This window comes from Protopterus annectens, chromosome 9.part0, assembly GCF_019279795.1.
Source record: "Protopterus annectens isolate FY-2018-M chromosome 9.part0, PAN1.0, whole genome shotgun sequence".
In the NCBI taxonomy this organism is placed as follows: Eukaryota; Metazoa; Chordata; order Ceratodontiformes; family Protopteridae; genus Protopterus; species Protopterus annectens.
Genome location: NC_056743.1, coordinates 1,937,017,182 through 1,937,044,102, shown reverse-complemented (window position 1 = coordinate 1,937,044,102; position 26,921 = coordinate 1,937,017,182). Strand labels below are relative to the sequence as shown.

General features: G+C 43.2%; 1 protein-coding gene across 1 annotated transcript in view; it reads left to right on the top strand.

The window, feature by feature from the left end:
• Positions 1-26,470, top strand: part of GET3 (guided entry of tail-anchored proteins factor 3, ATPase) — a 468,165-nt gene extending 441,695 nt beyond the window's left edge. The window contains exon 7 of the mRNA XM_044082390.1: positions 24,365-26,470. Coding sequence (XP_043938325.1) covers positions 24,365-24,508 — 144 coding nt within the window. The 3' untranslated portion in view covers positions 24,509-26,470. The remainder of the gene's footprint in view (positions 1-24,364) is intronic.
• The last annotated feature ends 451 nt before the right edge of the window (positions 26,471-26,921 follow it).

The following is a 26,921-nucleotide window of genomic DNA, read 5'->3' as shown; positions in this document are numbered from 1 at the left end:
CCCTACCACTGACATCCTGGAAGCTGCAACCTGGAGTTCTGTACACACCTTTACCTAGCATTACCACTTATATATTTTTTTTAAATCCAGAGCTGGATTTGCCACAGTAGTCTTGCAAGGCCTGATAGCCAGCCCCAATACTTCTTGACTGCCTCCACCCTTCCTCAGCTTTGGGAATCATCCCAAGTGTGATGACTGCAACAGTGAAACACGAAGTACATAGTACAGTTGTGTACACTTACCATAACTGTAGATGTTGGAGTGTATTCACTGTTGCAGTCCTGGTTACCCTCCCTCCAGCCCCCTGACTTTTCTATTCTTTCTACATATCCTCTTTTTGGCCATATCTTATGGCGATGGTATTTACTTTTTACTGGAGGTGTTCCACACCATGTAATTGCTTACTATTTTGGGGGCACCTGACATCTGGGGCAAGTAAAACTGATATAATGGTGTTGGCTGCATGTTTTATACCCATGATGACCTGACGTCATGGAAGAGGCGAGAGCCTCCGCAGAAATCCCAAGACTCTTGTATTCGGGCCGACTGAGGGCTACCTGCAGGCAGGTAACCTAAGTGTGATGACTGCAACAGTGAATACACTTGGACATCTACATTTATGGTAAGTGTACACAGCTGTACTTTTTGCAATCTTTAGTACTACCTCCCTTTGAACCAGGGCTACTTGCCATCTCAAATTCCTTTCCTGGAAAACGTTTTTAGTAGACATCACTTTTCCCAGAAGAGTTTTTGAGATCCAGGCACTATGTGCGAAACTCCTGTATATCATTTTTCATAAGGACAGGGTGTTATTGAGAACCAGCTCTTCATTTCTTCCTAAGGTGGACTCTGAATCTAATATTAATCAAACTGAGTTACCAGTTTTCTTCCCCAAGTTTTCCAACAAAGGTGAATATTGATTGCATTTACTGGACATTCGTAGGCAACTGTGTTTTTACCTTGACAGTGGTAGAGTCCAGGAAAATCAGATCAGTTGTTTATTTCCTTTACGGCCCAAAGGTGGGAAAAGCTGTGTCAAAAGTGTCTTTATCTAGATGGCTGAGAGATTGTTACTTTCATTTATGAACATAACTGAAATTTACCTGTGCCTGTAAGAGCGCATTCAACCAGATCAATTGCCACATCAGTTGTTTTTCATTCCATAGCTTCCATGGACAAAATATGCGCAGCTGCAACTTGTCTTTGCCTCATAGTTTTATCCCTCATTACATATTTGATGTGGTCTCCAGGGGAAGACCATCCTTCGGCTGTATGTTCCTCAGGAATAACCTTCTATAAGGCCACACAGGAAATAAAGTAGCTGGGGACTCTGTCCCATTCGTCAAGAATGAATGAAGATTGACAACATCAGATAAAGAAGTTATGTACACACCATAATGTTCCATCTGTGTTGTCTATCTTCATTCATTCTTGATATCCCACTCACGTTCCCCCTCCTGTAGATTTCCCAGGGGATCGAACCCTTGTCTTTGGTTTCCATAGGTTTTTTACCTTGGACATTGCTTCTGCTTACAACTTCTGTGTACACTCTTGCTATGGTCTGCAAACTGGATCTGAGGTAATGAACAGGGGGGCATTATGGGTAGAGTCTTAGCTGGAGAGATTTTTGGCTGGCGCGAGCTGAATAATGGCTGAATCAGTTCCAAGGATAGGTTCATAGGTTCATAGGTTTATACTAGGCTATCTGCCCTAAGGCATTTATAAGCCTAGCCCAAATTTTTGTGGCTTACGCCACCCCTTATATGAAAAAATACTGTGCCCATTAGTTTGTTGTGCCTCTGTCCAGCAGTGACACAGAGATAGGAACAGAGTCCCATTCGTCAAGAATGAATGTTGATTGATAACACAGATGGAACACTATGGTGAGTGCATAACTTTTTTTTGCATAATTTGATGTATACCGGTTGTACTAGGCTGTAGAAGAGTAAAAATAGTTTCAAAGAGAACGGCAAGCCTGAAAGGAGACATTAGCAGCAACAACAGAGTAAATCATTCTGTACTGAAGTATGCGACAAATGTCAGCCATCACTTGTCTCCTCCTTCACTTGTGTAGTGCACCTAGGAAGCAGATTTCCTCTTTCCCAACATAGTGTGGGAGCAAGTAAGATCACTGGGTCAGAAGTTGTTTCAAGTTGGATACTCCGTAGAGTTTTGCAATAATCCACTCCTAGGCCCATCCCTTCTGCACCAGTTCAGCAACAGGCCTTGGCCATTCCAGGTGTGAAATTGTTTGGATATTCAGGTAGTAAAACTGACTGCAGAAGTAGAAAAGAGAATCTTTTTATTTTTTGTTTTTTCCTGGTTCCCAGGGGAAAAAAAATTGGAAACCCATCATCAACCTGTGAAATCTGAACCGCTTTATGTAAACATAGTTGAAGATGTTCCCCTGCAGAGACCCTGTTGCCTCCCATACAGTACAATGACCTTACAATGCTTATGGACGTGCAGGATGTCTACTTTCACAGCCATTACTTGATGTTCCACATGTGATTTCTACGCTGTAGGGGTGCAGGATGTCTACTTCCACAGCCATTACTTGATGTTCCACATGTGATTTCTACGCTGTAGGGGTGCAGGATGTCTACTTCCACAGCCATTACTTGATGTTCCACATGTGATTTCTACGCTGTAGGGGTGCAGGATGTCTACTTTCACAGCCATTACTTGATGTTCCACATGTGATTTCTATGCTGTAGGGGTGCAGGATGTCTACTTCCACAGCCATTACTTGATGTTCCACATGTGATTTCTACGCTGTAGGGGTGCAGAATGTCTACTTCCACAGCCATTACTTGATGTTCCACATGTGATTTCTACGCTGTAGGGGTGCAGGATGTCTACTTTCACAGCCATTACTTGATGTTCCACATGTGATTTCTACGCTGTAGGGGTGCAGGATGTCTACTTCCACAGCCATTACTTGATGTTCCACATGTGATTTCTACGCTGTAGGGGTGCAGGATGTCTACTTCCACAGCCATTACTTGATGTTCCACATGTGATTTCTACGATGTAGGGGTGCAGGATGTCTACTTCCACAGCCATTACTTGATGTTCCACATGTGATTTCTACGCTGTAGGGGTGCAGGATGTCTACTTCCACAGCCATTACTTGATGTTCCACATGCGATTTCTACGATGTAGGGGTGCAGGATGTCTACTTCCACAGCCATTACTTGATGTTCCACATGTGATTTCTACGCTGTAGGGTAGAGTGCTTATCAATTATTTTCTTTCTTTTTTGCCCTTCCTCCTTCGCCTAGAGATTTCATTAAATGTCTGACCAGGAATTTGCTTACCCGAGACTAAAAGGCTATTATTACTTACTTTTACTTAAAAAATCACTTGATTTGAGTAGAATCAGAGGCCTTCCGTTCTACACTACAACAGGTTTTGGTATGGTTTCAGGACCTAGGCATAGATCCAAGCAAGAGGTCATAGCTAGTACTGTTAGACAATGACTGTCTACTTGAATTTATGTTAAAACACAGAACTTTCAGTATGCCTGTCCCACAAGGTAATGTTTAACTGTTTTAAACCTTTTCAGTGAAAGAATGAAAACCACTTAATGGGCAGAGCATTTCCTAAAGATGACTGAGCTTGTGTCGGGCAGAACTGCCATCACTAATTACTTTAACTCCATGTCTTTTTTTCCTTTTAACTGTTGGTGCACACAATGAACAATACACAATCAGACAATGTGCTTCGGCTTGGTCTTTTTCTGTTAGTGCACACAATGAACAATACACAATCAGACAACGTGCTTCGGCTTGGTCTTTTTCTGTTAGTGCACACAATGAACAATACACAATCAGACAACGTGCTTCGGCTTGGTCTTTTTCTGTTTTAAAGGTTGCAATTACTCTTGAGGGCACTCTTGCACACTGTGTTTCCTTAGTTAGATGCCACACTTTAACAGATCCTCATGGCCTTAGTACATTATTTTTAACATTTATCACTGTATTTCCAACTTGACAATTGATTTTGTTCATCCTACTTAGGTTTTCAGTTGTATATCTGTACACATATTCATTCATATTATGATTTGTTTTTGACACAGACTTGGAAGTATTTATCTGATACGAAAGCAATCTTTGTTGAAAGTTGTATATTTATTAATATTTATTCTGGTAGATATCTAGCGGTAGATCTTTTTGTTAGTCATTTTTTAGTTAGTTTTTTAATAAGGTTTTGGATTAGTTGGTTAGTCTATACAAAGTGTTAATAAACTGTTTTTAAGATTATAATTTGTCTCTAGCTTGTTTCAGTTTCAGGTAGTACAGTCTCTGCATACACTATGGTGTTAAGGGGAATGGGGGACTTGGCTAAAGGAGTTCATAGGTTAGTACTAAGCTAACTGCCCTTGCGAGCCATTTTAGGCCTAGCCAATTATCACTTGTGAGGCTCAAACCCTGCACCTTGTGTTTGTAAGGCAAACACTTTAACCATTAGGTCACCCTCCCAACCCTAAAAGGTTGCTCCTTCCCAGGGAGACACACACACAGTTGGCAAGTGCAGGATTCAAACCCCTACCTAACTACATTATGATACTACAGCAGTACGCATATACACGACCTGCTATATACATTACTATTTTAATGCTTTTAACAGAACCACCCTCTGTAATTACTCCCTTGCTCCAAATGATCTGATTATATATAAATAAGGAACGTTTCTGATGCTTTTCATTATACTAGTTTAGGATCACTTGTTTCGATAAAGGAGATTCCATTTTAACTCAGCTGTGGACTACCTACTGTTTTCTGTTTTGTTTTGTAGCTCATATTTTACAGTTGGATTTTTATTATGTGAACTAAGTGCATAACATAGTTCAGGAAGTGAACATCACACCCTACACACTGCAAAGTTTCTTCTTGGTTTGTTTTGGACCCAGTATAGGTTGCGTACTGAGTTTTTCTGAGACTTCGAGGGATACCACGGATTTTTCTGTTTGGAATGCGATGTAAAGGAACTTGAGCAGGAGGGAGTGTATAAATATTTGAGTATTGATGAAAGGATCAACAGTAAAACAGGAATAAATGCTAACAGAACTCAGTAGCGAATAATTTAGAAGACTAAAACTAATATTGAAAACAACCCTGACTTCTAGGAACAAATTCTTAGATGTAAACCAATTTGCTCTCTGTTCTAACTTAGTTTTGGGATGATTGGCCCCAAAAGGTATTGGATCAGTTGGACAGGAAAACAAGAAAAATGCTTCACACTTATCAAATGATATATAAAAATCAGTATAATATAATATATAATATTGTATGTTAGGTAGTCCAATCTCACCTTCATTTTTACATATGGGTTCGGAGGCGATCCTCGGCTCTGACTCCGCCGATTTTCAAGCTCGAAGATTTCTGGTTGGCTTGTGGCTAAGCAGGTATCCCATGGTGCACCAGTGCAATCCCCAGATCTCGTTTGCCACGTCGACGAGTTTGGATATGCTTCTCTTGGCTCTGGCTAAGTTTTTGCAATTTTCATTATTATAGTGGTTTTTTGCATAGTTACTGAATATATACATTTGTAGGGCTTTATTGTCGTGTGCTCTTGTATGACCATATTAGTAGTATCCTGTGTACCAGTAGTTAGGCACAATTGCGCTTTGCCTTTATCTTTAGATGTAATGGGATCCTATCTCGCCTACATTCACAACAGATGGGTTCGGAGCCGATCCATCGGCTCCGACTCGGCAACTAATACACTAGCACGAAGTCTCTCATTGGCTGGGCTACTCCCTATCCCAGGATGCACTACACCTGCTTCCCCAGATCTCGTTTGCCGCTTAACAAGCTGGACGTGGTCTCGACTTGGCTGGAGCTAAGTGGTTCTTTTTACCTTATTGGTCCTTGACCTAGGGAATTTTTTGTCTCTATTAACCAAACAGCTGTTTTAACAGCTATTTCTTACTAGTTCTTAGTATTTTTTTGTCAAGTGCTTGTGTCAAAAAAAATTTAATTTGTTCAGTCGGGCAAGGCCCGTTTAAGTTAGAGGGCCTTTGCCCTACCTTTTGACTGCTTTTAGTTTTATTAACTTTTGGTTAGTTGTTTTTTGGGCAAAGCCCGTTTAAATTAGAGGGCTTTGGGCCGTTTTTACTGGTTTCAAATTGTTGTGGTAAACTTTCACCAGTACTCACGCCAGTGTGTCTCGCGCTTTTCAGTTGGCGCAATTTGTGTGTAGTGCTATTCTTGTTGTGGTAGAGTAGTTTTTCCTTAGAGTTGTACTTGTTGTGGCTGTATCATGTCTAAGGAACAAAAATCAGGTTTTTAAAAAATGCACTCGGTGCAAATATAAAATGTCCATTACAGACAGTCACTCAGTATGTGTTTATTGTTTGGGGCCGAAACATCTGCAAGAGACTTGTAGCGTCTGTCATGCGTTCTCATCTAGAGTTCTTCAAGAACGCAAGAACAAATTAATATTGAAAGGGCTTATCAAGCCTTCTTTTGAGGAAGCCTTAGATCTACCTGTTGCTTCCAAAAAGAAAAGATAGTCGGCTCTGACAAGTCCGTCGGAGCCGACTTCTAAAAAGACAAAATTGACCTCTTCTTCCTCGGCTCCACTGACTTCGGGGCCGAGGGTCGAAGGGTCTGCCTCGATACCTCCTACTTCGGCTCCATTGCTTTCGGAGCCGCAAGTTGGAGTATCGAGAGGTGAATCACCTCCATCGGTTCCAATGGCCTCGAGCCGGTGGAAGTGTGCAGCTCAGACTCTTCCCCCTCGGCTCCGGAGAAGGCTCCTTCGGTGCCGATGGTGGTCCATGCTGTGGTGGAGTCGGCGCCGATAGCATTGGAGCCATTTCGAGCCGGTCCCCTTCTCTCGAGCCGAGAGGAAAGTCTTCTCGATTGTCTACCTCCTCTAAATCATCGAGACTTTCAGATTCGGACCTGGATAGGGTTTTACAGAGGCTATTCCAATCTCCAGTGTTTACTAAATTGGTCTTGGCTCCAGCACAGTTAGCTTCGGAGCCGATCCCCCCTCCAACACATTCGATTCCTCCTCCAACCTCCTCGGAGCCGTTGGAGTCGGTGGTGGTGGAGCAAAGCGGAGCCATACAGTCGGAGCAGAGAACCCTTCGAGTTCTCTCGGTTCCGACTGTGCTTCCTACCCTGTCCTCCGGTTCAGGGTTTGGTACTGCGACCTCTTCAGCCGGGCCCGAGGGGGATACTTTGGGATTGGGTGCTTCGGTGCCTAGTCTTCCTCTCGGAGCATCGGCTGCTGGAATTCCCAGTGCCATCGTGGCCTCTAGACCAGTGACCTCCTTGGATTCTGGAGGTCCGGCCTTTGAGGCCATGAGGAGCGCGCTGGCCATGCCTTTGCCGGTTCAGCAAGATTCTACCTCACCGTCCCTAGATTTGGAGACTGGTGCCTCTGTTGTGTTGGAGGCCCAATAAATTTTTGTCAGATCCCCCCCAGAAGGAATTTCTCACAAAGGGTGTGCCTGTAGATGCTTTGGTGGTGGCTTCTGCCACACAGCAGGACGTGGCAGAGGCTTCGACGTCTGTTCATCCTCCTAATAAGGATTCTAGGAGTATGGATAGGTACGGGAAGCGTACCCTGTCCTCAGCGGCCTTTACCTTACGGTCGCTGAATTACTTATGTCATTTTACGAGGCTCCAAAGGGATCTTCTCAAAGAGCTAAATGACTCTCTTGTTGGTAACCTACCTGAGGCGCTGGCCCCACTGTTGGGGCACAGATGACTACCCTCTTTTCTATTGTTAACTCGTCCATGAGGCTCATTTCATATGCGGCCGAAGGCGAAAGCTGGAACAGGCGTTGCCCTCAGGAGACAAGCCTGGTTACGCTTGTGTTCGCTCACGGAGGCCTTCAAGTCTTCCTTCGCGCCCCCTTTGATGGGTCATCTTTGTTTGGACCCAAGGTGAAGGACACACTAACTCGGTGCGAGCAGGAGGGCAAGACTTTGACTGCCGTTGGGGCCCGATTTTCCGCTCCTTCTAGGCCTTACCCCAAGGCTGGGAGAGGAGGGAAAATGTGGTTTAGAAAATCTCAGAAGTCTTTCCCTACTCCACCCAGTGATTCCCCCTCCAGAGGCAGGGGGGGGGGGATTTTGGAAGACGCCGCCCCAGAGGTGGCAGAGGCCCCCGTAACTCTGGAGACCGCGATTCCTTTCGTGGTTCTTCATACAACCAGCGTTCCTGAGTTGTTGCCCGACTGTGCAACTCCGGAGCCAGTCGGGGGTCGCTTTGCGGCGCACCCACAAGCTTGGGAATCCATAACAAGCGATCAGTGGGTGCTTCGCATTATTACCGGAGGTTATATCGTCCCCTTCAACAAACCCCCCCTTTCTTTAAAGAAAATCCCGGACGTACCACCCAGTCAGCGGGATCAGGCAGCATTAGAGGTTTCAAAGCTGCTAGAAAAAAGAGCCATCCAGCCTGTCCCCATCGACCAGATCGGATCAGGAACTTACTCAAAATTATTTTTGGTACCAAAAAAGACAGGGGACTTCAGGCCCATTTTGGACCTCAGTTCATTGAATCGTTTCGTAAAGAAGTCCAAATTCCGAATGGTCACTCTTCAATCTATTCTTCCTTTGCTGGAAAAAGATGCATGGATGTGCTCCATAGATCTCCAGGACGCTTACTATCACATTCCCATAGCTCAAGAGTCCAGGAGACATTTACGCTTCCGTCTCGAGTCAGTCATTTCCAATTCGAGCACTGCCCTTTGGTCTCACCACAGCCCCCAGAGTGTTCACCAAGTGTCTGGCAGTGGTAACTGCTCACCTGAGAAGTCTGGGATTCCAGGTGTTTCCTTATCTAGACGACTGGCTCCTTACTGCCACCTCCGAGCATCTACTACTCCAAGCGCTCAGAGCCACGTTCACCTTGGGCCGTTTCTTGGGGATCACGTTCAATTTGCAAAAATCTGTACTACAGCCATCTCAGCGTATTACTTTCATAGGCGCAGACTTAGACACAAAAGAATGCGCCTTTTACCGGCAGCAAGAATTCAGGTCTTACAAGATCAAGTCAAATCCTGTCTCCCCCTACAAAGAGCACCGGCCCATCGGATCCTACAACTGTTGGGCTCGATGGCGTCGACCATACTTTTAGTTCCCTTGGCCAGACTTCACATGCGAATTTTACAATGGCTACTGTCGGTTCAATGGTCTTACCAGGAACTTCCCTTGAACCACTTAATCATAATCACGGAAAGTTGCCGTCGAGATCTGCATTGGTGGCTTCTCCAATCAAATCTCGACCAGGGGCGACCCTTCATACCTCAACGTCCTGTTGCCACTGTGACCACGGACGCCTCCCAGGTAGGGTGGGGGGGTCATTACCTGGACAGGTCGGTCCAAGGCACATGGCAGATCCAGGAAACGCATTTGCATATCAATGTCCTGGAGATGAGAGCGGTACTATTGGTACTCCAAGCTCTCCATCACGCTCTCCCACAGGGTCCGATTACTATCCTATCCGACAACATGTCGGTGGTGTGGTACATAAACAAGCAAGGTGGAACCAGGTCTTACCCACTATGCAGAGAAGCCATGAGACTTTGGCACTGGGCGGTAGCTACCAACCGCTTTCTAATGGCAACGCACATACCGGGGAAGTCCAATGTGATTGCGGACAGATTAAGCAGGACCATTCTTTTACCCCACGAGTGGTCCCTCAACCAGGGTATAGCTGCGAAAATCTTCGACAGATGGGGTCTTCCTTGCTGCGACCTGTTTGCCAGCCCTCACAATGCGAAATGCAGAGAGTTCTTCACACTGTTTCCTTCTCAGGGACAGATTCCCAGGGACGCTCTGACTCACATTTGGCCCGGCGGTCTTCTCTACGCCTTCCCTCCGTTCCCCCTCCTACCGAGGGTGATACAGAAGGCCATTCACATGGAGAGCGAGATGATTTTGATTGCCCCGCACTGGCCTCGTCAAGTTTGGTTCCCTTTCCTACAGAGGCATGCGATAGAAGGTCCATGGTTTCTGGATCCGTGCCAGACCTGTTGACTCATCAGTCAGGACGGCTTCATCCGTCTCTCAGGTCCCTGAAGTTGGCAGCATGGTTACTCCACTTCCATCCTTAGTCCGAGACAATGCTCTTTCGCCGGACGTGGTCCACATACTGTCTTCTTCTCATAAACCTTCCACCATCAGACTTTATTCCAGTAAATGGAAAAGGTTTGCCTTCTGGGCTCAAGAACGGGGTATAGATCCTCTCACTGCACCAGTATCGGAGGTTCTGAATTTTCTGGCCTCCTTTTTCAGTCGGGCTCTTCAGTTTCTACCATTAAGGTTCAGTTAGCGGCGATCTCTAATTTTCATGCTTCATTTGAACCTTCATTGATGTCTCAAACTTTGTAAGGCTTTCCTTAAAGGGGCTTGGCTCCTTAGGCCTCCTTTATCTCATCCTGTCCCCCCTTGGGATTTGAATATGGTTCTTGCTGCCCTAACTGCCCGTCCTTTCGAACCAGCTGCTACTTGTGATTTAAAATTTTTGTCTTGGAAAACGGCCTTTTTAGTAGCCATAACATCTGCTAGGCGAGTTTCAGAATTTCAAGCTCTTTGTTCTGATCCTCCCTATTTGATTTTTCACAAGCATAGAGTCTCATTGAAATTAAACCCTGCATTTATACCAAAAGTGGCCTCCTCTTTCTGTATTCAACAAACTATAGAGCTCCCTGTCTTTTTCCCAGAATTCTCTAATAACGCAGAATATACTTTGCATCAATTGGACGTACATAGACAACTGCGTTTTTATTTGAATAGAACCGCTCAAACACGGAAATCAAATCAATTGTTTGTTTCCTTTGCAGTGAACAAATTGGGTCAACCGGTAACAAAAACCTCCATATCTAAATGGATTAAAGATTGTATCATTTTTATTTACTCACAGGCTAACAAAGACCTTCCCTTTCCAGTCAAGGCTCATTCTACCAGGGCAATGGCTACTTCCGTAGCTTTTCACTCCAAGTTATCAATAGATGATATTTGTGCTGCGGCAACCTGGACTTCTCCGCACACTTTCATTTCTCATTACAAATTGGATGTGGTTTCTCGAGGCAGAGCTTCCTTTGGTTCCACAGTTCTCAGGAGTGTGTTCCAATGAGCCACCCAGGATGTAGGTGCTAGGGACGCTGTCCCATCTGTTGTGAATGTAGGCGAGATAGGATCCCATTACATCTTTTAGTTATGTACTTACCATAACTTTGGATGTATGGGATCCATCTCCACATTCATAAGTACCCACCCTCCTTCCCCTTCCATTCGGATTTAGAGGAGCTGTAGTCTCTTTTTTCTTGGAGATCTTTCTTGAAGAACTTTAGTTGGTTATAGTGACTACTAATTTTTCTGTGTTTGCATGGATGTATGAAAGCGAACAAACAAGATCTGGGGAAGCAGGTGTAGTGCATCCTGGGATAGGGAGTAGCCCAGCCAATGAGAGACTTCGTGCTAGTGTATTAGTTGCCGAGTCGGAGCCGATGGATCGGCTCCGAACCCATCTGTTGTGAATGTAGGCGAGATGGATCCCATACATCCAAAGTTATGGTAAGTACATAACTAAAAGTTTTGGCGGTTTCGCCTTTTCCTGTTATTGACTGGAAAGTATACAGTTAGGGTTTACCTTAATTGCCTTGTGTGACCAGTATTGGTAGTCTCCTGTGTATCAGTAGTTAGGCGCACTTGCGATTTATTGTCTAGATATTTAGTTGGACGATTTTGCCATTTTTAATCAATAGGGGCTCCTATTGATTTTTCCTGTCAAGCAATTATTGTTGAGTGGTGGTCTTTAGCGAGGACCCACTAAAGTCTTAATTACTTACAGTTGCTAATTTTGTTCCTACCTTTTGAGCGTGTGTGTGTGTGTGTGTGTGTGTGTGTGTGTGTGTGTGTTGTAGTATTCTGGGTCTGTTTGAATTAGAAGACCCGGTTCTTCACAGGGCTAGGCCCATTTAACTTAGAGGACCTAGGCCTCGTGTTGCTACTCCATTGTATTTATTTTGAAAATTTTTCCTGTGTGACTGAGTCTGTCTGTTTAGTGAAAAACATAGTTTTCTTTCTTACACCAGGCTAGGCCCGTTTAACTTAGAGGACCGAGTCCTCGTGTAATTCTTCTGCAGGGCTTGGCCCGTTTGTTAGAGGACCTAGTCCTCAGTCATTCTCTTTCTCTCTTTTTTCCTCTGGTTGCTTGTGTGTTGCAATGTCTAAGGATAGCAAGGAGCACAAACCCTCTGGGTTTAAAAAATGTATGAAGTGCTCCCTGAAAATGTCTTTGACGGATGGCCACAGTAGCTGTGTCTACTGTTTGGGAGCCATCCATTTGCAAGAATCATGTTTGTTCTGTCATGCTTTCTCTCCTAGAGTGTTGCAGGAGAGAAAGAACAAACTGATACTCAGGGGTCTTTTGAAGCCAACCTTCGAGGAAGCTTTGTCTGGTTCTTCTTCTAAGTCAATATCTGACTCAAAATCAAAAGGTTCAAAAAGGCCTTCTCCGGCACCGGCTAGTGTTTCGGAGCCACCTGCCAAATTAACAAAACCTGCCTCCTCGACTCCTCAGTCTTCGGAGCTGAAGGAGAGCACTGGGGTTTGAGTCGGTCACATCTGCTTCGGTGCCGACTGCTGAACCCTTGCAAATTGTTGACTCTACTTCTCGGAGCCGGTCTGTAGAGTCCCTACCAGTCTCCTTGATGGTCAAATCTCCAGTGCTTGCTAGGTTGAGATTCCCAACCTTATCTTCCAGATCTTCCAGGAGTCTTTCAGAAGATGTGTAGAGGGTAGTACTGAGACTCCTAAAGTAGTCTGCCCTGCCTAAATTTTTGTTGGCTCCTACCCAATTGGCTCCGGAGCCACTCAAACCAGTCTTGTCTTCATCCGTGATTCCTCCTTCGAGCCATGTTGTTTTTCGGAGCCGGAGTGCTTGCTACCAACGGAGGAACCTTCGGTTCCGGCTCCCCTTGCTGTTGCATTGGAGCAGAGTTCAGCTCCGACATGCTCAGCTCCATCTGTTGTGTCCAGGGACCGAAGCTCTTCTGTCGGCGCCGAGGGGAGGGTTTGAATCAATCTTCGTCGGTTCTGAGCCTTCCTCTCGGTGCGCCCGCCAGGGTGAACTCGGGCCCTGCATGTATCTCAGAGTCGATGGCTCGGGCTTCAGCACCGTCCTTTGTCTCTTCGAAGTGGGGACGATCTTCGGAGCCGGAGAGATCTGCTTTTGAGGTGATGAGTGTGCTGTCACAATCTACAGCTCCTGCCAGTGGTACAAGCACTCTTCCCCCCCAAGGCTCCCACTTCGGTCTCAGTCCCTACTCTCTCCGGAGACAGCCGAGACCCACAGCCTCAGGAGCCACCGGCTGGTGGCACCCACTCTTCCGGGGCCTCTTCAGAAGGTCCTTTTGAGGAGCCCCCTCGGAAGAGAATATGCAAGAGGAAGCATATTGACTCCCAGGATGAGTCTCTTGACATCGAACACTGACCTTGATGAGTCGGAGGGGTCCCCTAAGTCGTCCTCTAATGATGTCTCCTTTGTGGACATTCTAGAGATTCTTACACAGAGGTGCGACTGGCCCACTGTCAACCCTTCTGATGAGGAGTCTGTGTACCTGAAGGCTTTCAGGTCTCAATCCTCTGTCTCTTGGGTGTCCCAACCTTTCAACGAGCTAATGGATCTGGTTAGTCGGAAGGTGTGGGATACTCCTGATGCCATGGAGCCAGTCCCTAGAAGACCAAATAAGTTCCTGTCTGCCCCTCCTGGAAAAGAGTTCTTGTCTAAGGACATTCCTGTAGATGCCATGGTGGTGGCGGCAGTGGCGGAGACTTCTTCTTCTGTTCAACCGCCAAACAAGGAGTCTCGACAGTTGGACAGATTTGGGAAGCGTGTGTTTAGTTCGGCGGCTTTTACACTTCGATGACTGAACTATCTTACCCATTTCACAAGGTTGCAGAGGGATCTCCTCAAGGAGTTAGGGGATTCCGTACAGGGTGCTTGTCCTGAGGGAGTCCCGGATAGGATCTCTGCTCAGTTGTCCACCCTAAATTCAGTAGTTAACTCCTCCATCTGTCTTGTATCTCATGCGGCTGATGGAGCGAGCAGAGCAGTGGGTTTCAGGAGTTGCTCTTAGGCACCACTCCTGGATGCGCTTGTGCAATTTTGCGGAGCCGTTTAAGTCCACCTTTACCAATGCACCATTTGATGGTTCCAAGGTGAAAGATACACTCACTCGGTGTGAACAGGAAGGAAAGACTCTCTCTGCCGCGGGAGTCCGTTTTACCATCCCCTCTCAACCATACGCCAAAGGGGGACGCAAGATGTGGTTCAAAAAGTCCCAGAAGGCCTTTCCAGACGCACACAGTGAATCCTCCTTCAGAGGCAGAGGAGGAGGAAATGGTAGACGTCGCCCTAGAGGCAGGGGCGATCCGCAATACCAGCAAGGCCGTGGTTCTCTTCGAGGGCGGCCTTATCAGCGCTTCTGATGTGGGGCCCGACTGCATTTCTCTGGGGCCAGTCGGGGGTCGCATCTCTTTGTATTCAGAAGCCTGGCTAAATATAACCCAAGACAAGTGGGTACAGAGTTGTTACCAGAGGCTATATCATACCCTTTTCCCTTCCGTTTGTTCCCAAGAAGATCCCAGATGTTCCACTCAATCACAAGGCTCAGGCAACTGTGGAGATCAACAAGTTGCTCTCAGAAAGAGTCATCCAGCCTGTCCCAGCAGACTAGATAGGATCCGGAACTTACTCCAGGTTCTTTTTAGTCCCAAAACGAACTGGAGACTGGAGGCCAATATTGGACCTCAGCAGATTAAACAAATCTGTGAAAAAGGACAAGTTTCGGATGGTAACACTGCAGTCAATACTCCTGTTGTTAGGGAATGACTATTGGATGTGCTCTTTAGATCTCCAAGACTCCTGCTACCATATTAAAATGGACAAGACGTCAAGGAGGTATCTGCACTTCTGGCTGGGAGCCAGCCATTATCAGTTTTGTGCTCTGCCCTTTGGTCTCACCACAGCCCCCAGGGTGGTTACCAAATGTATGGCAGTAGTGACAGCTCACCTGAGACTTCAGGGATTCCAGGTGTTTCCATATTTGGACGACTGGCTCCTGATTGCCCCCACCAGGCATCTACTTCTCCAAAACAGGGATGCCACCATCTAGCTTTGTGCTCAACTAGGGATCTCCATAAATTGGGAAAAATTTGCATTACTGCCCTTGCAATCTGTGATTTTTATAGGCGCAGAAGTAGACACAGTGGATATGACAGTTCGTCTTCCCGCTGAAAGAGCACAAAACCTCATCTCACAAGTTCAGCAACTTCTCCCACTTCGGAAGGTCAAAGCAAAGTGGATTCTTCAACTTCTTGGAACGATGGCCTCAACCATTCTATTAATACCTTTAGCCAGGTTGCACATGAGAATCCTTCAATGGCTCCTGTTCTCCCAGGGGTCATTCCAATATCTCTCACTGAATCATCCTATTCTGCTGATGGAATCATGCAAAAAGGACCTTCGTTGGTGGATAGCCCCCAGCTTATTCACGGGAGCTCCCTTTGTGCCTGCCCAACCCGTTGCCACTGTGACCACAGATGCCTCCCAGGTAGGGTGGGGGGGCATTATCTTGGCAGGACTGTCCATGGCACATGGCAAGAACATGAGGCTCATCTGCATATCAGCGTTCTGGAGATGAGAGCGGTGCTTCTGGTGTTGCGAGCACTTCAAGATCTTCTTCCTCCAGGGACGATTGCGATACAATCGGACAACATGTCTGTTGTGTGTATATCAACAAACAGGGCGGTACCAGATCTTACCCACTCTGTCGAGAGGCCATGCGAGTTTGGAAATGGGCAATTTCTTCCCAGTGCTTTCTGGTGGCAACGCACATTCCGGGGACAATCAACGTGATAGCTGACAAGCTGAGCCGGGCAGTCTTGCTGCCCCATGAGTGGTCTCTGAAATGGGAAATAGTGGAACAGATTTTTCAAAAATGGGGACAACCTTGCTGCGACCCTTTTGCCAGTCCAGCCAATGCCAAGTGCAGCAGTTATTTTTCCCAATTCCCCCTCCAGGGGAAGAACCCAGAGATGCTCTGGTCCACAGGACTTCTCTGTGCCTTTCCTCCATTCCCTCTTATCCCCAAAGTGATACAGAAAGCCAACCGACTGGGAAGCAAGTTAATCCTCATTGCTCCTTACTGGCCTCGTCAGGTCTGGTTCCCCTTCCTCGAGCCTCTTCTCCTGGACGATCCTTGGATCCTGGACCCAGTTCCAGATCTATTGACCCACATGTCGTGTTCGCTACATCCCTCTCTCCACACCCTCAAATTGACAGCTTGGCTGCTCCAGTTTCATCTCTGGTCAGGCTTCATAATGTTTCATCATCAGTGTCCCATATTCTTTTATCCTCACATAAACCATCAACCAGAGGGCTGTATGACAGTAAATGGAAAAGGTTCTCTATTTGGGCACAGAAAATGAAAGTGGATCCTTACACCGCTCCTGTTCCCATAATTCTGGAATTCCTTTTGGAACTTTTTCAGCAGGGATCTGCTGCAGCTACCATTAAAGTACAATTGGCGGCTATCTCACATTTTTATTTGGGATCTCCAAATGTTAACCTTTTGTCGCATAAGTTATGTAAAACTTTCTTGAGACTTTACTGAGACCACTTTTGCAGGAACCTGTGGCTTCTTGGGACTTAAATTTTCTGTTGTCCAAACTAACATCCCCTCTCTTTGAACCATCTCATTCAGCTTCCTTAAAGTACTTGCCTTGGAAGACTGTGTTCTTGGTAGCTATTATATCAGCCAGACTTGTTTCTGAGCTACATGCCCTGTCTATTAAGCCACCTTATTTAGTTTTTCATAAAGACAGGGTTTCTTTATGTACCAACCCTTCGTTTGTTCCCAAAGTTTGTTCTTCGGCCACATTGAACCATTCTATTGAGCTTCCAGTCTTCTTTCCCAATCATAGCAGTGCAGCGGAATACCGTTTTCACCAGTTGGATGTTCACAGACAGCTACGTTTTTATTTACAACGGACCAAAGAATTTCAGAAGTCAGACCAGTTGTTCGTTTCCTTTTCTGATTCCAGATTGGGCTTACCAGTTTCTAAGGTGACATTATCTAACTGGATTTTGAGTTGCATAGCTTTCATCTACAGTTAGGAGGGCAGACCTTTACCCCACAGGATCAAGGCTCACTCTACCAGGTCTCTGTCCACCTCTGCAGACTTCCAAGCCAGGGTACCAATTGATCATATCTGTGCAGCAGCTACATGGGCTACCCTTCACACCTTCATTACTTATTATAAGTTGGATTTGGCTTCTAGGGGTAGAGCATCCTTTGGCTCCACGGTGCTCAGGAGTATCTTCCAATGAGCCACCCAAGAATAAGGCGCTAGGGACGCTGTCCCGTATGTAAAAATGAAGGTGAGATTGGACTACCTAACATAAAGAAGTTATGTACTCGCCATAACGTTCCATGTTGGTAGTCCATCTCACCCTTCATTTTTACCAACCCTCCCTCCTGCCCCCATCCTGGAAGATCTGGAGGTAATATTGTAAATTTCTTGCCACGAATAATAGTATTCCCAGCGGTACAAATACCTCTCTGCTTACAATAAAAAGTAATACGAAAAGTCCAAATAACAAAGCTGAGAGGTAACCAAAGCACACGTAGAAATCCAGCATAAAATATGCGATGAATGAGAAATTGACTACGATATAAAAATATAAAATCTTGTTTATTACTAAAATAACTGGTAAGCGCTTTCACCGTAGCTTCATCAGACCATTAAAATTTGAACTCATGCTTCACACAATTTATAAACTCCATTTGATGACTCAAACAAAGTAATTAGGCCATTTAAAGGGACATCACAAAATACATCTTATAACACAGTATACATTGCAAAGTATTATTAAAACATTATCTGTCATGATAAATTCTGTTTAATGTATATAGCGCTTACTTTTTGCGCATCATGATGTTAATACTATATAACATGCACTTTGAATGTTAAATGATCTATATACTAGTTTTGTTAAAACTAGTAATATTAAATTCTCAATTCATTATTTAAAGTGCCCATTGCTACAGTGCATAATATAACAATGAAACACTGAAGAATTTTTATATTAAAGAACTCCTATCGTGTAACATTAATACTCATGACCTAGTCCAATATAAACCACTTTTCATAACTTTAAAATAAATCAACTCTCATTAACCAAGACGTATAAATGTAAATAACGCATCAAATAAATGTTTGACCTTAAAACAACTTATTATGTAATGTGCATATAAATACACCTTCCTTAAACTGTCAGCAATTATAAAAGCAACTCGTGTATTAACTCTTCATATTACACAATCACGAGATAATACTAATATTAATATTGTAGTAAATAGTAGTAACTAACATTCAACTCTCAGAAATGCGCATATTTACAACTCTTGTATCTAACTGCTGGACCTCTGCGTGGACAGTATAAAAGTGCGTCAATAGGAAATACACGTGATATATCTCGATGTTCTTATAATAATATATAATAACCTCCATATTTACACAATGTTATTATAAGTAACACTTTTCATATAGTTATTTAACTACCCCACTATTAGATATACATATGCTACTACTAGCAAGGGAGCCGGTGTTACTTATAATACTTATAATCAGATACGACTCAAACTGATGCCAATAATATCAATAGTGTGTATAATTTGGACTTGCCGCCTCTGATAAACGACCTAATAAGATGGTAATATTATATGTATATAAAATAAGTCCAATATACACAATTACCCATGGAAAAAGGGGGATCTCATTATAAAATATCACATAGACATAATAATATCACTTAAACTCCTTTTTTAAAAAACATTTAAAAAAGAGAGTAGAAACATCAACTGTATCTATTATTCAAAGGTAATATATAGCATTTGCCATTCTCATTTAACTTTCAACCGTCTGGCTCTAAGTATTGGTTTTAGGGAGGCCCTCTCATTGAGACCCTTACCTTTATCAGCCCGTAATCTCATAATCCAATCAATTTCTCTACATTCGGTAGTATTGCGGATGTTCCCTTTTCTAACCGAAGGAATAATATGGTCTATAGCCATGAATTTGAACTTATGGTTATTTCCTTCACTGGCTACATGTTTTGCTAGGGCATTAGTATAATACCCAATCCTTATGGCATAAAGGTGCTTCCTAATCCTGGTGCGGAGCATCCTGTTGGTTTTGCCAACATAGAATGCTTGGCATTCTTGGCAAACTGCCAAATATACTAGATTTTCTGTATTACATGAGGCTGTAACATGAAAATAGAAAATATGACCTGTTTCTGAATGAATAAAGAAGTTGCCTGTGGAAATGTACTCGCAATATCCGCACTTCCCACATGGCCATTGCGAATACATTTCGGCACCTTTATGCCATAAGGATTGGGTATAATACTAATTCCCTAGCAAAACATGCAGCTAGTGAAGGAAATAACCATAAGTTCAAATTCATAGCTATAGACCATATTATTCCTTCGGTTAGAAAAGGGAACATCCGCAATACTACCAAATGTAGAGAAATTGATTGGATTATGAGATTACGGGCTGATAAAGGTAAGGGTCTCAACGAGAGGGCCTCCCTAAAACCAATACTTAGAGCTAGACGGTTGAAAGTTAAATGAGAATGGCAAATGCTATATATTACCTTTGAATAATAGATACAGTTGATGTTTCTACTCTCTTTTTTAAATGTTTTTTAAAAAAGGAGTTTAAGTGATATTATTATGTCCATGTGATATTTTATAATGAGATCCCCCTTTTTCCATGGGTAATTGTGTATATTGGACTTATTTTATATACATATAATATTACCATTTTATTAGGTTGTTTATCAGAGGCGGCAAGTCCAAATTATACACACTATTGATATTATTAGCATCAGTTTGAGTCGTATCTGATTATAAGTATTATAAGTAACACCGGCTCCCTTGCTAGTGGTAGCATATGTATATCTAATAGTGGGGTAGTTAAATAACTATATGAAAAGTGTTACTTATAATAACATTGTGTAAATATGGAGGTTATTATATATTATTATAAGAACATTGAGATATATCGTGTGTATTTCCTATTGACGCACTTTTATACTGTCCACGCAGAGGTCCAGCAGTTAGATACAAGAGTTGTAAATATGCGCATTTCTGAGAGTTGAATGTTTGTTAGTTACTACTATTTACTACAATATTAATATTAGTATTATCTCGTGATTGTGTAATATGAAGAGTTAATACACGAGTTGCTTTTATAATTGCTGACAGTTTAAGGAAGGTGTATTTATATGCACATTACATAATAAGTTGTTTTAAGGTCAAACATTTATTTGATGCGTTATTTACATTTATACGTCTTGGTTAATGAGAGTTGATTTATTTTAAAGTTATGAAAAGTGGTTTATATTGGACTAGGTCATGAGTATTAATGTTACACGATAGGAGTTCTTTAATATAAAAATTCTTCAGTGTTTCATTGTTATATTATGCACTGTAGCAATGGGTATTTTAAATAATAAATCGAATTTAATATTACTAGTTTTAACAAAACTAGTATATAGATCATTTAACATTCAAAGTGCATGTTATATAGTATTAACATCATGATGCGCAAAAAGTAAGCGCTATATACATTAAACAGAATTTATCGTGATAGATAATGTTCTAATAATACTTTGCAATGTATACTATGTTATAAGATGTATTTTGTGATGTCCCTTTAAATGGCCTAATTACTTTGTTTGAGTCATCAAATGGAGTTTATAAATTGTGTGAAGCATGAGTTCAAATTTTAATGGTCTGATGAAGCTACGGTAAAAGCGCTTACCAGTTATTTTAGTAATAAACAAGATTTTATATTTTTATATCGTAGTCAATTTCTCATTCATCGCATATTTTATGCTGGATTTCTACATGTGCTTTGGTTACCTCTCAGCTTTGTTATTTGGACTTTTTGTAAATTTCTTGGTTGGCGACCCTTTACTATTGGTTTGGTGGTTAGGGGTTTCTTTCTATTTCTTTCTATCGCTAGTGAGCAGGAAACAAGATCTGGGGATTGCACTGGTGCACCATGGGATACCTGCTTAGCGACAAGCCAACCAGAAGTCTTCGAGTTTGAAAATCGGCCGAGTCGGAGCCGAGGATCAGCTCCGAACACACATGTAAAAATGAAGGGTGAGATGGACTACCAACATGGAACATTATGGTGAGTACATAACTTCTTTTTTGACTTAGGAATGGGGTCCATTTTCATCATGGTACTAGAAACTCAAAAGACTTAATTAAGTTGACAGTTTTTAAAATATTAATCCCCCCCCCCCCCATTTCTTCCATCTTTTAAAATCTGCAGCGTATGGGTCAAGACTACTAATCCCTGGAGAGCTAGATTCACTTTTCTGTAGTCATCTTGAAATTTTCTTGATTGGTGTGGCTGCTCTCCAAGCCGTCTACCAAGAGAAGGCTACACCAAGCCAACAGATCCCTGCAATGTATGGGACGAGACTGCTGATCACCAAAGAGTCTGTGGCCCACGTCTCATCTTGGGATTCATGATGCTGTTTTGCTTCTGGTGAGAAGCAGCAGCAAGGGGACATTGATTTCCACCTTTGTGAAGCTGTGGTGAGACCAGCAGCAGTGGTGGTAGTAGGAGCCAGTAGGAGATTGTCAGCTATTCATCATTCTTGACAAACCCAAATCTATCTTCAAGTATTGCTATATTAGCTATCATCTAACTTCAGAATATCTCCCTAAATACTTAATCCTCAAGTCGTAAGGGTCTACTGCACTAATTTCCCTCCAATCCCTGAGTATTACACAAGTCCTCCACCCTCTGGCAGCGTGACTCTGCAGTCTGCTGTCACTCCATTTGTGGCCAGTCTTGATTGCATTAGGTGTTCTATGACAGTGCAGCATCTGTTCACTACCTCTACCAGTTGACAGTACAACCTACAAGAGTTGTAAATATTTAAGAAAATTGGAGACAGTCCTTCATACCGCCACACCACCACATCAGTCACAGCACACTGCTAGACCCATAACACATGGTGAGGCTGAAAGAAAAAATTGCCAATGACTCCTAGAACTCAATGTAAAATACAACATCCTCCACCTCACAATGTGATATTTCTTCCTCTTCCACTCACACATACTGCAAATCCCGAGCTCACCCACGAGTCATCAGGAAAGCAGCCCTAAGCTCAAAAGGCCCACTACGTCTGTTTTCATACAAGGCAATATCTTAGTCATAGATAACCGTGTTATTAGGCATACAGATAGTCCACACCTACCAGACCGGAAAAGAACAATGTGACTGAAAGCTGGTTTTTGGTGATGAGATCTGTGATGATATCTTGACTGAAATCACTGTTGTGGCATTCCTAGCCAATGGGTTATCACCACTGATGTATAGCTGAGGTACCAAAGCTCTACCTTGCCAGGATTGTTCATCAGATGTATGACCTCATCTTGTAAGCATAGAGGTATAAAGGCAGATGTATGAGCATAATTCCTCTGGCCATCTCACCTCCAGCCCAAACGCAGTTCGTGTATCCATCGGACTGATTTGTTGGTTGTTAGTACCATTGCTTTGAGTAAATAAATAAGCACCCTATTGGGGGACCTTCCTTTACCATTCTGAAGTGTTTTGCCGTACCAGTGTTGGATGTTGGCCAGAAGGAGTAAGTATGAGTGCAGCAGGCAAAGCTCATACTACAGTGTCCCTCCATTTAGGAGTGGAACACCACTACAAGGCTGGTTTCAAGTGCCAATCTTTTGTACCTTAGATGTTGTGATCCAGTGTGTCCTCATTCATTACTTTTATTTTGAAGACCCAACGTCTGAAAAACTTGGCCCACTTCAAGATGGGGATCCTGCTTACCCAGACATACCTCTACCACTTAGGAAAAAGCTTAAAAGGCCTAGACCAAAGACTTGGTCATTTCTTTCTGATTCTGGCTTACCCACTGAAGTTTCTGAACCCACAGTGCGCACAGTTCCAGACCAGATGCCCTCTACTGAGATCCCTCTGGAGGCCAGTATGGCTTTGGAAGACCTTAAGACTGAGGAATCCACAGAGATAGATGAACCACAAATTATTTATTTTTATTTTTTATTTAACATTTGTTAACCGGGAATGTCCGACTAGGTTCCACAGAGCCTGTTTTCAACAGAGACCCGGGGAGAAATGCTCCAGATGCATGTCTTTGGAATGTGGGAGGAAACCGGTGTACCCGGAGGAAACCCACGTGAACACAGGGAGAACATGCAAACTCCACACAGAAGGCACCCCAGCCGAGAATCGAACCGGAGAACTTCTTGCTGTGAGATGACAACGTTAACTGCTGCACCACTGTGCCGCCCCATTATCATTATCATCTATGAGAGTCCAGAGGGCATCCCTCGGATACTAGCTGGGGAAGGTATCCAAGGTAAACTTACCTAGATGCGTCAAGGATCCAAACCATCACTCTTTGCTTAAGCAGATGTCAAGCCAAAAAGGAAGCATCAGAAAACTAAGCATTTAACTTCTCCTTCTAGGAAAAAGTGATGGGTAGACTTTTCTCAGGTTTGCTCTAGGCCATTTTGGTCCTGAGACCTCCTTCCTTTTCTTCACAGCCCCTCCCCCCACTTCTGTAAAGACTGCTGTGGATTTATCTTCCTCTGAAGATGAGGAGGCTTCTGATTCAGACTGCAACATCTTATGCTTTTTTGAGCCTTTTGAAGACTGCCTCAGTAAAACTACTTGAACATGTACAGTTATGGTAAGTTTCTAACACAGCTGTACTTTCCTGTCCTTCCTCACCTTCCAGAATCCAAGTCGCCAACTCCCAGTCCCTAGTCACCTGTTTCTCTTCGGTTGTGTTGTGTTAGTGCCTCCCTCAGTGAACTATATGTACATTAAGTGCATTTATTATCTAGGCTCCTTGCATTGTAAGCATACCATCTACATGCCTTCTTTTGTTGAAGTTGGATTAGTAACTTTTTTTTTTACCCCCCCATTCTTTTAATTTAAATGGGCAGCCTTTGAAGTTTTCTCTTTTTCTTCCATTTGTGGTCTTGTCTCTTGTAGCCTATGGTAATGGTTGTGTGCATACCTGACACTGCAGAATATTTTTAAACATTTCACTGTCTTGGTAACAGTGAACTGAAGTCTGAGTCTTGTTGGTTATTTGCAGAGTTGTAATGTTAATGGAATACAGAAATGGGAGCTGGTGTAAGTAAGAGCCTTGAGCATATCTTGTAAGGAGTACTTGTGAGATGTTTAATGCAAGTGTTGCAGGTTCTTTCGTGGCTGTAATTGTTTTCCCCCTCTATTTTTCAGATGGAAGACCTGTATGAAGATTTCCATATTGTAAAGCTTCCACTTCTGCCTCATGAGGTTCGAGGTGGAGACAAGGTCAATACCTTCTCTAAGCTGCTTTTGGAACCTTATAAACCTCCCCAGAAAGTGAACATGGAAACATAGGCAATAACAGCAAATAAATACATTTATAAATAAAAATAAATTAAAAAGAAAAACTTTTTTTTTCTGTTCAGTACCTGCGCCTGGGATCTACTGTTCCAACAGGAAACTGTTCCCCTCTGTTCTTCCACTTTTCCGAAATGGGCTGTTTACTCTTCACTCGGTGTGACCCTTGCTTGAAGCAGTCATCTGGTTTGGTTTCTACCACTTGTACAGGAATATGGTTTCACCACCCATTGTGAAAAATATTTCCATGCCTGTTAGTTTCCAGTTTTGTCCTTTTGGATTCAGAACTAACACTTGGACTCAAGTTGTTGCTTCTCATTTTGCTTAAGTTTTAAAAAGTTAAGAGCACTCTCCTGTCACCATTCTTCATTAAACTGTTCATCCCATTGTTTAGTTTTTTGGCAGGCATCTTTCTGCATTGGCTCCATTTGTTTTAACTATTTTTTCCATGTGATACTTTCTAAAAAAGTTAGGTCCTGTAAAGGCAGCATGTCAGAATGCAGACCTGTAAAGCACTTTATTATACCATTTTTTATTAATATTAATCATCCTGTTTTTAGTTGGTCTATCACTCAACTTTTTTTTTTCAGTGTTATTGATGATAAACCAAAGCAGAATGAACCCTGGCAAATCTAGCTAGTATTTGGTGCGTCTCAGTACATCGGATGTGAAGGGTTTGTTTCTGTACAAGTAGAGATGCCTCTGCAACTCTGTGGGTGTCTGATATTTTTGCAGCCCACCCTTGCAGTAAATAACACTAAAAAGGTCCCTTTCTCTGCTGTCTACATGCACTACATGTATATGAAGATGGCAGCAGGCTAGCCCTTCTGGCCTTCTCAAACTGTTTAATGTATAGTTATGAGCAATGGATTCAGAATGGAGTGTTAGAGGCTAAATGCAGGATTTATCTTCTCCTTGAGTTGAAAATCTTTGGGTAAGGAGTTTGGTCATAGTGGCCTTCAGATCTGCCACTGTGGTAACTATTGTGGTGCACTTTGGATACCATAGTATTAAAAATGTCACAGTGCAAGTAGAAACCATCATTCAATGGAAAGTGACTTTAACAGATGCAGTAGAAAGATGAAATCTCTTCTTAGATGGAATGTTGTTATTTAATGTTAACATATGTATTATAAATTAACTTTAAATGTGGTAAAGTGTCGCTTGTAGTTTTGCACATTAAAAGTTTTGGGAAAAGTAAAATTGCAAATGAAATAAAGGAGCAGGATTGTAAGTGACGCTTGATTCACTCTATACATCTTTTATGTTTGCAAACTCACTGACTAGCATTATAGTTGTTCCCTAGCCCCCACCCCCAGGGGGGAGGGCTTCTCCCTCGCAGTTTGTCAGAGTTGCAGGTCCAATACATGGTTTGCAAGGCACTGACAAGATTGCTTTTCATGGCATGTTGTAATGGCACATGCATCCTGAGAAGCTGACAGGACTGTGAGGAGCTGGAAGATCTACATCCTATGGCGAGGTCGCAGTTGCCCTTCCATGCTGAAGTGCTAATAGAACTGATCTCCACAGCATGTTGCACTGGTTCTTGCAACCCAAAGAGGCTGCTGCCCATAACACATGCATTCTGAGGAGTACTTTAGGAGCTGCTTCCTACCTGCACAGTATCTGGGCTTCCCTTTGAAGGAAACAGGTGATCTCTCCTCTCCATGAGAGGACATTGTAGACCTCTTACACTTTGACAGCCCTTTGTAATTTGTGGTCTTCATATGTGGCTTAGCAACATGGTGAGTTTTGGACTGTTTAACAAGTGGCACTCTGAGTCTTACTCCCCCAGACTACAAGGGGTGCAGAGGCTTTTGTAATTGTATTAGTTTTAGATCTGTTAACATTGCAACATCTTATCAGGAAGTTCCAGCATGTTGTCCTAAATTTATGCACTTGCATTGTCACATTACTGATGTTATAATACTATTGTTGAATAAAACTAATTTGTGTAAAGCTCTGGTTTTGGTAGTACATGTCTCATTGCAAAGCAGATTTAGAATAACTGGAAAAAGAGGACACTTGAAACATTGATTTTACAAGAATCCATAAAAATGTGATCGCTTTTTGCATGAACTGCGGTGGTGGTGCTGCGGTAGCGTTGTCGCCTCACAGTAAGACGTCCTGTTCGATTCTCAGCTAAAGCGTCTTCTGTGTGGAGACATGCGTGAATGGGCATACCTTCGTTGAAGGTTGTGCGTCAGAGCTGGCAACTCGGCACGTAAAAATCTACTGCCAATCATTAGCGGACCGGAGTTCCGCTGTGGCGACCCCTAACCGGGTAAAGCCGAAAGACACAACAAAAAAAAAGTCTCTTCTGAAAATACAAACGTTCTCTGCCTTTTTATTTTGTGAATTTGTCCTTTTCTTTAAATGCTTTGTATTCGTTATATGAGGGATCTGCTTG